Raw genomic sequence first — 12,531 nt, forward strand, 5'->3', positions numbered from 1 at the left:
GGGTTTTCTGGATACAGAGGGCCTCAGGAAGGGATTTAAGGTCTCACCGGTGAAGTGGGATGTATCTGAATACGGGGGTGGGCAGTGGAGGGGGGAGGCTAGCTGCAACCTCTCTAGGTGTTTTGTCATAGTTGCAAACATCTTTCTAACATAGCCAGTGACTGTAAAATGCAATGAACATTTGAAAAGGAAGCCAAGCCTAATTTCTTTTTGAGTAGGCAGACTGAGTTATAGGCAGTGTGCTGATATGTATCATTTACTTTTAAATGCTTAAGAAAAGTCAAGGTGGTTGCTTTGTTCAAATCATTAATTATATCCATCATATTTTAAGATAAAATAAAACATTTCCTACAACACTTAGGTTTAGGAACCTAAAACTATACTATAGTCTAAATAGTAACAAGTACAAGAACTAATCTTTTGGATATTAATTTTATGATTTATCAAGTAATATTGGTATACCTACATGGATGACTGATATTGTCTCCAATAATATTTCCCTTTAAGATTAAAGTATAAAATTTTAAATCTGAAAACGAAGGCTTCTAAGTTTGAATTTTCCCAAGTGTGAGAAGAGTGCTAAGAATGGGGAAACTGGACTGGTGAGTTCCCAGAGGAAGAGAACAGAAGATGCTGTACATAAGTTGTTGTGCATAGTCAGGGTGGGTCTAGGGCAGCTAGAGACTTTAGACAGGGAATGGGACATAAGGAGTAAAAAAGCAAGGGGTCAGCCTAAGCTTGGAGAGGGGTTCGAGAGCTGCGAAACGAAGGACTCAGAAGTCAAATCCTGCATCCAAGGTGGTAGAGTTCTAACTATCCTAGTTCTGCTAGAGACAGTTTTTCTAGATTGATTTCTCTTTGTTCTTCATCCTCTGGAGATCTCTAGACCTCTCTCTCTCTCTCTCTCTCTCTCTCTCTCTCTCTCTCTCTCTCTCCTCTCTCTCTCTCTTCTGCTCAAGACAGTTCTCCAAGTAGTTCTCTCTTGCATATCATAAGCCCAGTCTTTTATATTACATATCAATCCAGTCATTTACTCCAGGTTCTCTTTTGATTGTTCTATAAATTAGCATCCCATGACCCCAGCTCCTTGATTCTTAGGAGACAGCAAGCCATATATGTGTGTGTGTGTGTGTATATATATATATATATATATATATATATATATATATATAATTTAACAATTATATATATATAATTAAATTATATATATATAATTTAACATTGCAAAAGATTCAGAGATCTGTCTGCCTTTTTAAAACTTAAATGAAAATTTAATTTTAAAACATTTAACTTTCAATACACACACACACACACACACACACACACACACACACACACACACACACACACATATTCTAACCCTTTCTCAAACAAATGAAAACTCACAGAGCATAGTGAAACAGAACACCAATGAACACTTTATACATACAATGACTCTGAAGGGGTGAAACCTCACGGCCCAGTCTCCATTTCTCCGGGAAAAGACTTCAATCTCAATCTTTCCGGGAAAAGACTGGATCCAGAATTACACAGACGCCTTTCTCAAGTGGGCTTTCATGTGTCGCTTCCAAGTCCCATGCTGCCGGAAAGCCTTGTCACACTTCTTACAGATGTAGGGTCTCACGTCGCGATGGATGCGGAAATGGACAGTGAGGTTGCACTTGTGGCTGAAACGTTGCCCACAGTCCTCACACATATAAGGCTTCTCCTTCATGTGGACCCGATTATGGCTCTTCAGGGTGGACCTGTGGGCGAACTCCTTTAGGCAGACTGCACACGTGTAAGGCTTCTCCCCAGTGTGGACACGCTGGTGGACTCTCAGATCAGAGGACTGTAGAAAGGCCTTTTTGCACAAGTTGCACTTGAAGGGTCTCTCTCCTGTGTGTGACCTCTGGTGAAGGTCAAAGTGAGACCAGTAAAGAAAACTCTTCTTGCATTTAGTACACTGAAACCGAGCCTGGCCAGCAAGACTATCGTCAACTTGTTCTACAGGCGGTGGGTTAGCAGGCTCTAGTCCGTCTTCTGTATTGCCCATATAGGAGGCCTCTCCTTGGGAAGTGGGTAAGTTGAAACCACGAAGACTCTGAAGATCCCTATTCAAGGCTAAACCTTTTTCCAGAATATGGGTGAACGACGGTACAGCATCCACACCCGTCTCTTTTGGGGGCAGCACCGCATTGACTCTGAGAGAACCAGCAGGACCCTGTGTTGGCTGAGGGTCCTGACCAACAAACACTGACACTTCCGCCTCTTCCCAATCAGGAACTGAGTCACTCTGCAGGCTCTGCTCAGGTCTTAGGTAGTCTGCCCGTCTCCTCTCAGGAATCAGTCCCAGCAAAAGGTCCTCTTCCTGGCTGGTGGATGGCTCTTCAGTCTCTGATAGGCTCTGCATCTCTGGGCTGACCTGGCTTCTGTTGAGAGACTCCTCGCTGTCATTTGATAAGTGCTCTTGGCACAAATCCATATGGTCCCATTTATCCTCCGTGGCTTCAGCCTTCTCAACACTGGGATCTCGGAGGTACGCCTGTCCTTGGGAGTAGATTACGGACCAGTTGTGAGGTTCTCCCTCCCTCAGCATCTTTTCCAGGTCTTTGCAGCTCTTCACTCCGCTCTCCTTCACTAAGGCCTGCAGCTCTGGTGGCATGCAGATTACGAACTGCTCCAACACCAGCTGATCCAGGATCTCCTCCTTGCTGTTCAAGTCCGGCCTCAGCCACTGAGAGCATAGCTCAGAGATTCTCCTGAGATCCTGGATCGGGTCGGATCCCTCCAAGGGACTGAAACCTCGGAACTTCATGTGCCAAAAATTGGGGTTGTAGTTTTGCTTTTCTCCGTGTTTTACCTGGGATATTGGTGATAGTGGCCGCCCTGATCCGACAAGGCTGTCCGGTGGCACATTCATAGCCATATCTTTGGTGAATATTCCCCTTGGTCTAGGAAAAGTTTGAAGTGACTTCTGTCTAAGCCAGCCTACCGGTTTTGCCATAGAGATAGTAGGCTCGATGTTGGTCCAGAAGCCTCCTGAAAGCTGGGACTCCGGGTAAGGGGTTCCACTATGGACTCTTGCGTTCTTCATCCTCAAAGTTTGGTATAATTATGTTAATTAAAAGTAATGCTGGCCCTGAAGGTTCCCACTTCTGCTTTCAGCTCTCGAGGCGAAGGCAGGAGGATGGAGTGCCAGAATAGCGTGGGTTATAGGGCTAGATTTGCTAGTCCTGTATTCGAGCCGCAGTCTCTTGTCTTCCCAGATCTCTCTGCAAAGTTCTGTCTGCCTTTGTTAAGCACAGAAGACAAACTAGTTGTGGGACCCAGCCCTGAAATTACCATTTCTATCACACCTGTGCCTGGATCTAAATTCCCTTTGTCCCAGGTTAGCCTTGAACTCAGGAATCTGTCTGCCTTTGAAAGCAGCAACAAAAAACTTAGCTGGGTGGGATCTCCTGTGATCACCACTCCCCAAGTCCCTGTGTCTCCTTCCTTAGTATCTCTCTGACAAGTTGGCTCACAAAAGCGCAGGTGCTTTTGTTCTTTTAGATTCACGAAGCCCCTCCTATAATTCATAGTGCATCCTTATTTTTGTGTAGCTGAGGAATTATATTTGAACTCATGTTTTCAGAGCTGTCTCCCCTCACAGCCTTAAGGGCTGTCCTGAAGGTCCCGTTGTGGCTATGACCTTAGCCACACCTTTGCCTCCCCCCCCCCCCCTTGCCTTCCTGATTATCATGGAATCATTAACATTAACAAGGAGGATAGTTGAAAGGGGAAAGTGTACATTATTATACAAATAAGCCTTATTCCTATGCCTTAGCAGCTATCAAGGCAGGTGAAAGCCCGCGCCTGCTGGCCCTGTCCCTGAGGCAAGAACCTCCTCATTCCTTTTCCATTCCATGTTGAACCTGGCAAGATCTCAGAATAAGGAATGGAGCCATTGCTATGCCCACTTAAACACACATTTTTTAAAATGCTCTTATGAAATTGACTCTGATTTTTGTGGTTTCACGTAGGACCTTTGAAAGTGCTCTTACTCAAAACCCTGTTCCAGCTTTACCCTGTGGTTGCCTGGAGTGCTCATGGTTTGTTTGTTTGTTTGTTTTTTGTTTTTTGTTTTTCCTCTCTCTCATTAGCTTAGAAGGCTTAGAAGACTTTTTTTCCCCCCAACTCTTGTGTTCTCACCAACCTAGAAGAATATTCTATTTCATTGAGTCGTCCCACAACACATGTTCAAGTGACGCAGATGTGTGCCAGGCAGGTTTGAAATGGGAAGGAAGATGGCTGTCTTCCTTTCAAGGCGTTAAGACTTCAGCTCTTATATCTGAGAGACTCACAGGAAAAGTGAAGCTTTAGTGGAGGTTAAGCAAAATGGGCAAAGGTTAGGGGTGTCTGAGGCATACAGGCTTGCTCTGGTTTTCTTATTAAAGGAAGACTAATTGTAAAGGTGTTTTGTTGATCAGATGCCATATGAGGCTTTTGTTGTTGTTTTTCAGAGGACAGTCTTGTGGGGAAAATGAGAGCTTTGGAAGCAGAAAACTTAGAATTGATTCCCAGCGCTATAATTAACCAGCTGTGGGACTTTGTTCAAGAAGCAACTTCTCAGCTTCACTTCCTGACCTACACAGTGAATAAAACAGTAACCTGTCTTGGCCTCTTGGAACCCAATTTCCTCTCTAGATACCTGGTAATTATGTCTGGTCAGGTTCATGCCAGCGTCCACCTGTTTTATAGCACCTCACATCCCCACCATTCCAACCCCAGCTGATCATGTGGGTCAAGGACTGGACTAGGACAGGAAAGAAAGTCTGTTGTATATTCTGATTTTTCTTTCAAATAACACAAATACAAATCCAGCCTTTAACCAAATTTCAAATGAGTGTGGTATGGTTTAAAATCCTATTCTCTGCCCTTCAGTCATAATGATCCAATTTTTTGTGACATTTTGAGATAAGTTGATACTCACCTTGTAGAGTGAAAAATTATAAAGGCCATTTTATGAAATATGTGTAGATTTTTTGCCTTACAGAACTGAAAATAAGATTTCAGGCCTTCACATTCCAGGTGAAGGACACTTGCTGGATTACATTCCTCAAGCCTAAGGCAGGAAGGCATTCCTGATTACAGATAAAGATGCTACCACCTAGGTGGGGCCCTAGCCCTATAGCCGGAAAAAGTAAAGATAGCAATCTGAAATGGCCGGATAGGGCACAATGGCATGGTAAAAGCCACATTTTTTGAGAAGAATGCAGGGCGATTTCCACATGACACTAATCATTTAGAGTGAATACCTCTGAATTGTTCCACTGTTTTCATGTTTTGTATCTTTAACAACCCCATCCCACTCCCCTGGTTTGTGGTTTTTTCCCTTTAAAACCCTCCAAGGACTGGCCGAGGGGGTCGGACCTTGACTCCAGCGCGAGTACCTGGTCAGACCGCTGGCTGCCAGCTCTTTCCCTAATAAACCTCTGCTGATTGCATCCAGGTATGGTTTCTTGTGATCTTTGGGTGGTCGCGATTCCGGAGGCTTGAGGAAGGGTCTCCCGAGTATGGGGGTCTTCAACCTAAGCACATGTTTTAATGGTTACCTCATGTATCATTAAACTTGTGATGGGATGGGTTTTCATGTGTTCTATTCCTTAGTTTTTCTGATTGTACAAGATTACACAAGAGGGAATCAGAACAAAAAAATGGAGCAGAGTGGGGGATCATCCTCACTTTATTATTATTATTATTATTATTATTATTATTATTATTATTATTATTATTTTGGGGTTTAGTACTTCTGTGTTACATGTTATTGGCTTTTGCAGTATTCTTGCTTCTGGTATTTTATTTTTAATTCTTATTTATTTTTTTGTGAATCACGAACCCCAATTCCACTTGTCTCCCCATTTCTTTATATCTCCTCTCTGTTCTTGCAACTTACCCTCAAAAAAAAAAAATAAATAAAAAGGAAAAACCAAAAAGGAATAAAACAAACAAACAAACAAACAAACAAACAGAAAACTTCAGTAAAATGTATTCTCAACTCTCAGAATTTATTTCTACAGCAATGCCCTTGATTTTCCATTGTAGGGTCAATACTTTCTCTCCTATCTATATTAAATTTGTAAGGGCAAGGTCCTGAGTACATTTGTCAAGTGCTCAATTTGGTGTTAACCATTTAATAAGTAATGTTTGCTATTAATTACATCAATGAAAACATTATAATATTACAGCTCTGTCTTGAACATGACAGAGTAGGAGGCTGGAGGATGAATATTCACAAGCAACTAATGGGCCATTCTTTAGGGAAAAAAGCTAAAATACCATTCTAATAGCCGGTTTGCAGAACCTACAGTCAAATCAAACCATCTCTGGCTGGAAAAAAATCATTTCCTCAAAATTAAATCCAATGAACTCGTCTCTGCAGAAGGTCAAGTAATATATTCTCATGAAAGAAAGCATTTTTTCATTTACTGCATCAGTTATTAAAAGGGTGTCTACTTTCTGTTTGGGTTCTGTCTTTTTTTTCCTCCTGCACATTCAAGTAATTGTCTTGGCAACATGCAAATGATATGCCAACTACACATGGTTGGGATGACCCCATGTGGTGATGAAAGGACCAGGCAGACCTATCAGCTACAGTATTAGGTCTAAGCATGAAAAAATCATGGAGCTTCTGTAATTTTCATCTCATTTGTATTTTTATGATTCACGGGAACAAAATTTTAAATATGGTCTAGTCTTCTCTTTTTACAAGATGTTTGGATTTTAAATAATGTTAGCTTTTAGTACCTTCATTGATGTGAAACAATTCATACTTTGAAAACATTTTTAGAGGAAGAAAACAGTAAAGTAAACCAACAAACGAAAAGTCTCAGAGTGCCTCACTCTTTTCTGTCCTAGTGACCAATGGAGTGACTGGTCCCAAAAGCATCCCCTGATGTGGCCAGACACTATGTGTTGCATGGCATTCAATCCACAGGATCTTCTATTCAGACTTGTAGAAATAAAGGCTTTCCTTTCCATTGTCTTCTATGAAATTATTAGCTGGTAATGATGAACTATGTATCTTACTGATTTCTCATGTCATAGTCATTTCTCGCCAAAGGCGTGCGATGTTTAATTTTAAATTTAATTTCTGTGTCCTAAGGAAGAGAGCTGCCAGCTTATACACTGCAGAAACCATCCACCTGGGGTGGTTGGAATGATTCCGTTCTTCCTGTTTCTCCTGCTTTGACCCTTAGGTAATGAGCACTCTCTAAACTTAAGAGAAACTATAGTTGATCAGGTATGATAAATGCCATCAAGGGCTGGCTCTCTTTCTCTCCATCTCTGCCTCTTCTCTCCCCCTCCCCCCCCCATCCCCCATACACATACAGGCACTGGAAAGGAGAAAGGAAGAGGGAGGGAAGAAGGTGAGGAAGATAGAGAAGGTGAGGAGATAGAGGAGGAAGGAGAAAAGAAAGAGAGGGAGAGGAGGGAGAAGGGAAAATAGGAAAGGAGGGAGATGAAGTAGGAGGGAAGGCAGGAAGGAAAGATGGAAGGAGGGAGGGAGAGAAAAGAAGAGGTAAGGGAAGTAGAGGGAAAGAGAAAGGGAGAAAAAGAGGGATATCTACCTACCTTGATAGATAGACAAACAGACAGACAGACAGACAGACAGACAGACAAGAAGAAGAAAGGGGAAGGTTGGTTTGGGGAGAGGACTCATGGGTGCTTAGCTCACTCATGATAGAACATAGAAGCACCCAGTCTTGTGCAGGTCTATGATGGTATGTTTTATGTTCATGACTGCAATGACTATGCCACACCCTCTTTTTTGTTTTTATTAACCATGGTCCCTACTCCCATTTTTCTACCCATCCTCTCACTCCTTTCTCCATGTAAAATATTTCATGCCTATCCCTCCCCCATCTTCTGAATCTGACTTTCTTTCCATCTCACTTTTGCAGTATTCTTTGATTCTTCAAGGGTGATATAGATGTTCTATTTCTGTGTGAACATACAACAGTCATTTATTCTCATCATGTTGACCATGTAGAAGTCTCTGTATCAACCATCACCTTTTGTAAGTAGAAGCATCCCTGGCCTATATTGAGAAAACTACTGGTCTATTGGTATAAATTCTACCTAGAGGGCAGTTTCACATGTGTATTTAGCAAAACAACAGTAATAGTTTTTCTACTACGGCTTATGGCCTCCCTGCTCATAGGATTTTGACATGGTTTACAGAATCAGGAGTGCATTTTCTCCTGTGGAGTGGCTAACTCTTGACTCCAACCAGAAAGTGAAAGCTTACTCTCCACAATAATCATGCTATGGCTGCACGAGGGTTACATCTTGCCTGGCACATATTATAGGACATGGGATCTACAGCTGAGGAAAACCAACAGTGAGTTTTCTTCTCCAGCATAGAACATAGAACATTCCAATAGTCTGTATATTAGCCAGGTAGAAAGAACCATTCAGCTCATGTCTATCTTGGTTTCTCTATGTCTTATAACCTGAATCTGTAGTGATAGGGTCTTGCCCTATATTTCTGGTGAGCAAGCAAAAGCAACGACAATAGTCTGTATTGTTTTGGAGGCCTCTGACACCTCTCAGACCAACAACTCATAGAGAAGACTTCCATATTGGCACTGAGATTTTTATGAACACAAATCAGAACCGAACCATCAATATTCTGGGAGAAGTATTATCTACATATATGGGGTACCTCCAATCCATTACACACAAAGATACACACAAAGACACACACACACACACACACACACACACACACACACACACACACAGAGAATTACCTTTCAAGGTAGGAAGTTTCTGTATGGCTTATTCATACCTCCTTTATTTTTGGTAACCATGGTGCCCACCCCTACCTTCTGAACATGGTTAGTCTCCTTTCCCTGTATCCTTTTATATCTGGTACATTTTAATATCTCTTTATCTCAATGTCTCTACCACCCCAAGCTTGGCCATTCTCTGGCCTCCATATACACTCCCTTCAGCTAAAAGCCAGAGTTCTAAAACAGGAAGCTAAGATCTGCATACGAGAGAGAACATGTGGTTTTATCATTCTCTCACTGAATTACCTTAGTCAATATAATTTTTCCCAGTTCTATTCATTTTCCTATACACTTCAATACTTTCATTTTTGTCTATAGTTGAATAAAATTGCATTGTATATGTGTACCACATTGTCATTGCTATTCATTAATCAATAAACGTTTAGGCTTATTTTATTTCCTACCTATTGTGAATAGAACAGCAATGCAAAATGATGTTCAAATATCTTTGTCATTGGGTATTAAGTCTTTGACTCTATACCAGATGCCCAGTAGTGGCAGAGCAATATGATGTAGCTGTTTAGAAGCAATGTAGTCACACAGAAGTTCTCTTTTTAGCTGCTTGGGGTTTCTCTACACTAATTTGTGTACCACCCAGCAACAGCAGCAGTGACAGTAGCAGCTTCAGTTCTATCCTGAGATAGGGTTATGTCTTCTTACAAAGTTTATTAGGGATTTATCTTAGTTACTGTCCTATTGCTGTGAAGAGACACCATGAAGCCTTTATTTCTTTTACCAAAGAAAGCAATGAATCCAGGGCTTGCTTATAGTTTCAGAGGATTTGTCTATGATCATCATGGTGAGGAGCACAGTGGCATACATGGTGCTGGAGCAATAGCTGAAGGACTAGTTGAGAGGTACATTCTGATCCAAATGCAGAGAAAGAGGAAGGAAGAAAAGAAGGGATGGAGGGATGGAGGGAGGGGAGAGGGGAGAGCTACTTGGGTTGACATGGACTTTTGAAACCTCAAAGTTTATCCCAAGTGACACACTTCATTCAATGATGCTGCATCTCCTGATCCTTCTCAAATTGTGCCCACCCTCTGATGACTAAGCATACAAATATATGGGGGTGGAGGGAACATTGTTATTCAAACCATGCACAGGTCTTCTAGGTTCCTGAAAGCCATTCGATTGTAGATTGAGTGCACGTGACTTGTCTAGCATGTTTAAGACTCTAGATTCTTTCCTTAGCACTGGAAATAAACAAAGAAACAAATGTAAGCAAAACAAACAGTAACAAAACCAGCAAAGTCTACAAAGAAAATCCATTAGGTTCTCACTTAGGTTTGGATTTTAACTGAAGTGTCTAACCTCTACTATCACCCCACAAACAAATAGTATTTGCCAGGATCTTGGCTTCAGTTTCTTTGTTCTCGATCCTCGTCTCTCTGGATATGGTTTGTTTGCAATTTGTGATTTCCTAAATCAGTTGCATAAGCCAGACAGCCAAGTTTAAGTTCTTCTATGTTTTAAGTTCTGCTTCTTTTTCTACCCCCCAAACAAATCATTAATCTATATGGATATTACCCATCAGCAACTCCCAGAATCCCTTTGTTCTCTCTCTTTTGTCCCTGTCCTTTATGCAGCTGGGCAGTGCCTCTTCAACATAGTAGATATGTGGATAGTATTCAGTAGATAAATGGACAGCACCTGTTTTTCTTCTGGCTTTGTTGCTGCCCATCTTCTTCCATTTCATTATCCCATACAATGCTCCTCAGAATCACTACAAAGCTGTTCTGATTATTTGAATTTTTTAATAACATGTTCTTTCTTCATTTTCAAATGCTTGAATAGTCTTGCACAGTTTTGAGGATGAAGTTCACACTATATTAGCCTCTCCTTTATCTGCTTCAGTTGTATCTTGTACAAGTTTCTACTTGTACCCAGAATGAATAGCTATTCCTAAATATGATTTCAGCTTCAGGTTCACATACTAGATTTTGATATTATTTTTAATGTTATCCCTGTGTTAACTCTTTTTATGGTTGTCTTAAGTTTCTATTGCTATTAAGAAATGACATGACCAGCACTTGGAAGGCAGAGGCAGGTGGATTTCTGAGTTTGAGGGCCAGCCTGGTCTACAGAGTGAGTTCCAGGACAGCTAGGTCTACACAGAGAAACCCTGTCTTGAAAAACCAAAAAAAAAAAAAAAAAAAAAAAAAAAAAAAAAAAAAAAAGAAAGAAAGAAATGACATGACCAAAAACCTTTAAGGAGTAAAGGGTTTATCTAGGCTTACAACTCTTAGGTCATACCCCAACACTGAGGGAAGTCAGAGCAGGAACCTGGAGGCAGGAACAGAAGAAGAAGCTATGGAGAAATGTTTCTTTTTTTATTATTATTGGATATTTTATTTACATTTCAGATGCCATCCCCTTTCCCCAATCCCCCTCCCTAGAAAACCCCTATCCCATGCCCCCTTTTCCTTTTTGCTTTTATACATTTTTTAAAAATGTTAATCAAAGGCTTTATAAGTTTGGTAATGCTCAATCAGAAGTGTAACCCAAATACCAACCTAGATATATCAACTATCTTTGACTGGTGGAGACACATGAACATCTGCCTCCATGTCCACCCCCCCTCTTTCTCTCTCTTTCTCTTATCACCTAGCTTCTCCTCTCCTTCTTGGAGAAATGTTTCTTACTGGCTTGCTCATTATGGTTTACCCAGTCTATTCTATTTTCCCCTCTAGAAACACATGCTTGGGAGTAGCAACACCTGCAGAGGGCTGGATCCTCCAACATCAGTCCTAAATAAAGACAATACCCCCAAAGATCTGCCTATAGGCACATTTTATGGAGACAATGTCTCAATTAAAATTCCCTTTTTGCAGATATGTTTAGGTTTGTGTCGAGTTGTTGAAAACCAACCCTAACCAGTACTATTGTATCCTGTGTATAATTAATTAATTAATTAATTAATAAGATGTTGGGTCTCTGGAGATGGCTCGATTGGTATGAATGCTTACTGTACAAGCATGAGCAGCTGAGTTCAAGCCTTCCAGTGACCATATAAAAATCTAGTTGGGTATATACAGCCCCAGAATTGTGAGGGCATCAGAGACAGGTGGATAGTTACGGCTTCATAACAACCAGACTAGCTTGAGGTTCTTTGAGAGACCATATCTCAAAGGAAAAATAGTGTTATATCACATGCACACAAGAAACCCACAGAAACATAAATATATAAAACATTACAAATATTAATAATGCATTTACTCATAAAATAGGATTCTCTTAGTGAGATTTTCCTTCTAATTTTATTGAGGTTATATTGTTATATAAAAATTGTATATATTAAAGACATACATGTCATGACTTCACAAGCATATGAATTGTGAAAGAATTACTATAATTGAGTTAATTAGCATAGCATCAACTCTTACATCTATCAATGTGTGTGTGTTGAGAGCATTTATGATCTATTATTTTAGCAGTATTCAAGCAAACAGTTCATTACTATTAACTGTACAACAGTTCTTATACTGTCACTTCCCTTGTGGCAACAGAAGTTCAGAGACCACACATCATTAGGTCTAGTCATTGCTATAGTACTTGCACACATTTTCATTATGGCATCCACATCCTAGTATTCCCAACTGCCCAATGACTCTATTGAAATGTGATGTTTCTAATCTCTCTCTATATATATCTTGTATAATACCTTGACAGATAGTATTTACTATTTGTTGCATGTAAGAATGTGAAGAAA

General features: G+C 40.7%; 1 protein-coding gene across 1 annotated transcript; it reads right to left on the reverse strand.

Annotated features, from left to right (window-relative positions):
* Positions 1–1,525: 1,525 nt before the first annotated feature.
* Positions 1,526–2,908, reverse strand: LOC117720433 (zinc finger and SCAN domain-containing protein 5B-like). The gene has a single exon (XM_034518929.1). The coding sequence runs from the start codon at positions 2,906–2,908 to the stop codon at positions 1,526–1,528; it is 1,383 nt and encodes a 460-aa protein (XP_034374820.1).
* Positions 2,909–12,531: the final 9,623 nt, after the last annotated feature.

Source organism: Arvicanthis niloticus, chromosome 15, assembly GCF_011762505.2.
Source record: "Arvicanthis niloticus isolate mArvNil1 chromosome 15, mArvNil1.pat.X, whole genome shotgun sequence".
Lineage (NCBI taxonomy): Eukaryota > Metazoa > Chordata > Mammalia > Rodentia > Muridae > Arvicanthis > Arvicanthis niloticus.

Excerpts from the sequence above, each read along its gene's own strand:
- LOC117720433 (XM_034518929.1), bottom strand. The coding sequence starts at position 2,908 with ATGGCTATGAATGTGCCACCGGACAGCCTTGTCGGATCAGGGCGGCCA.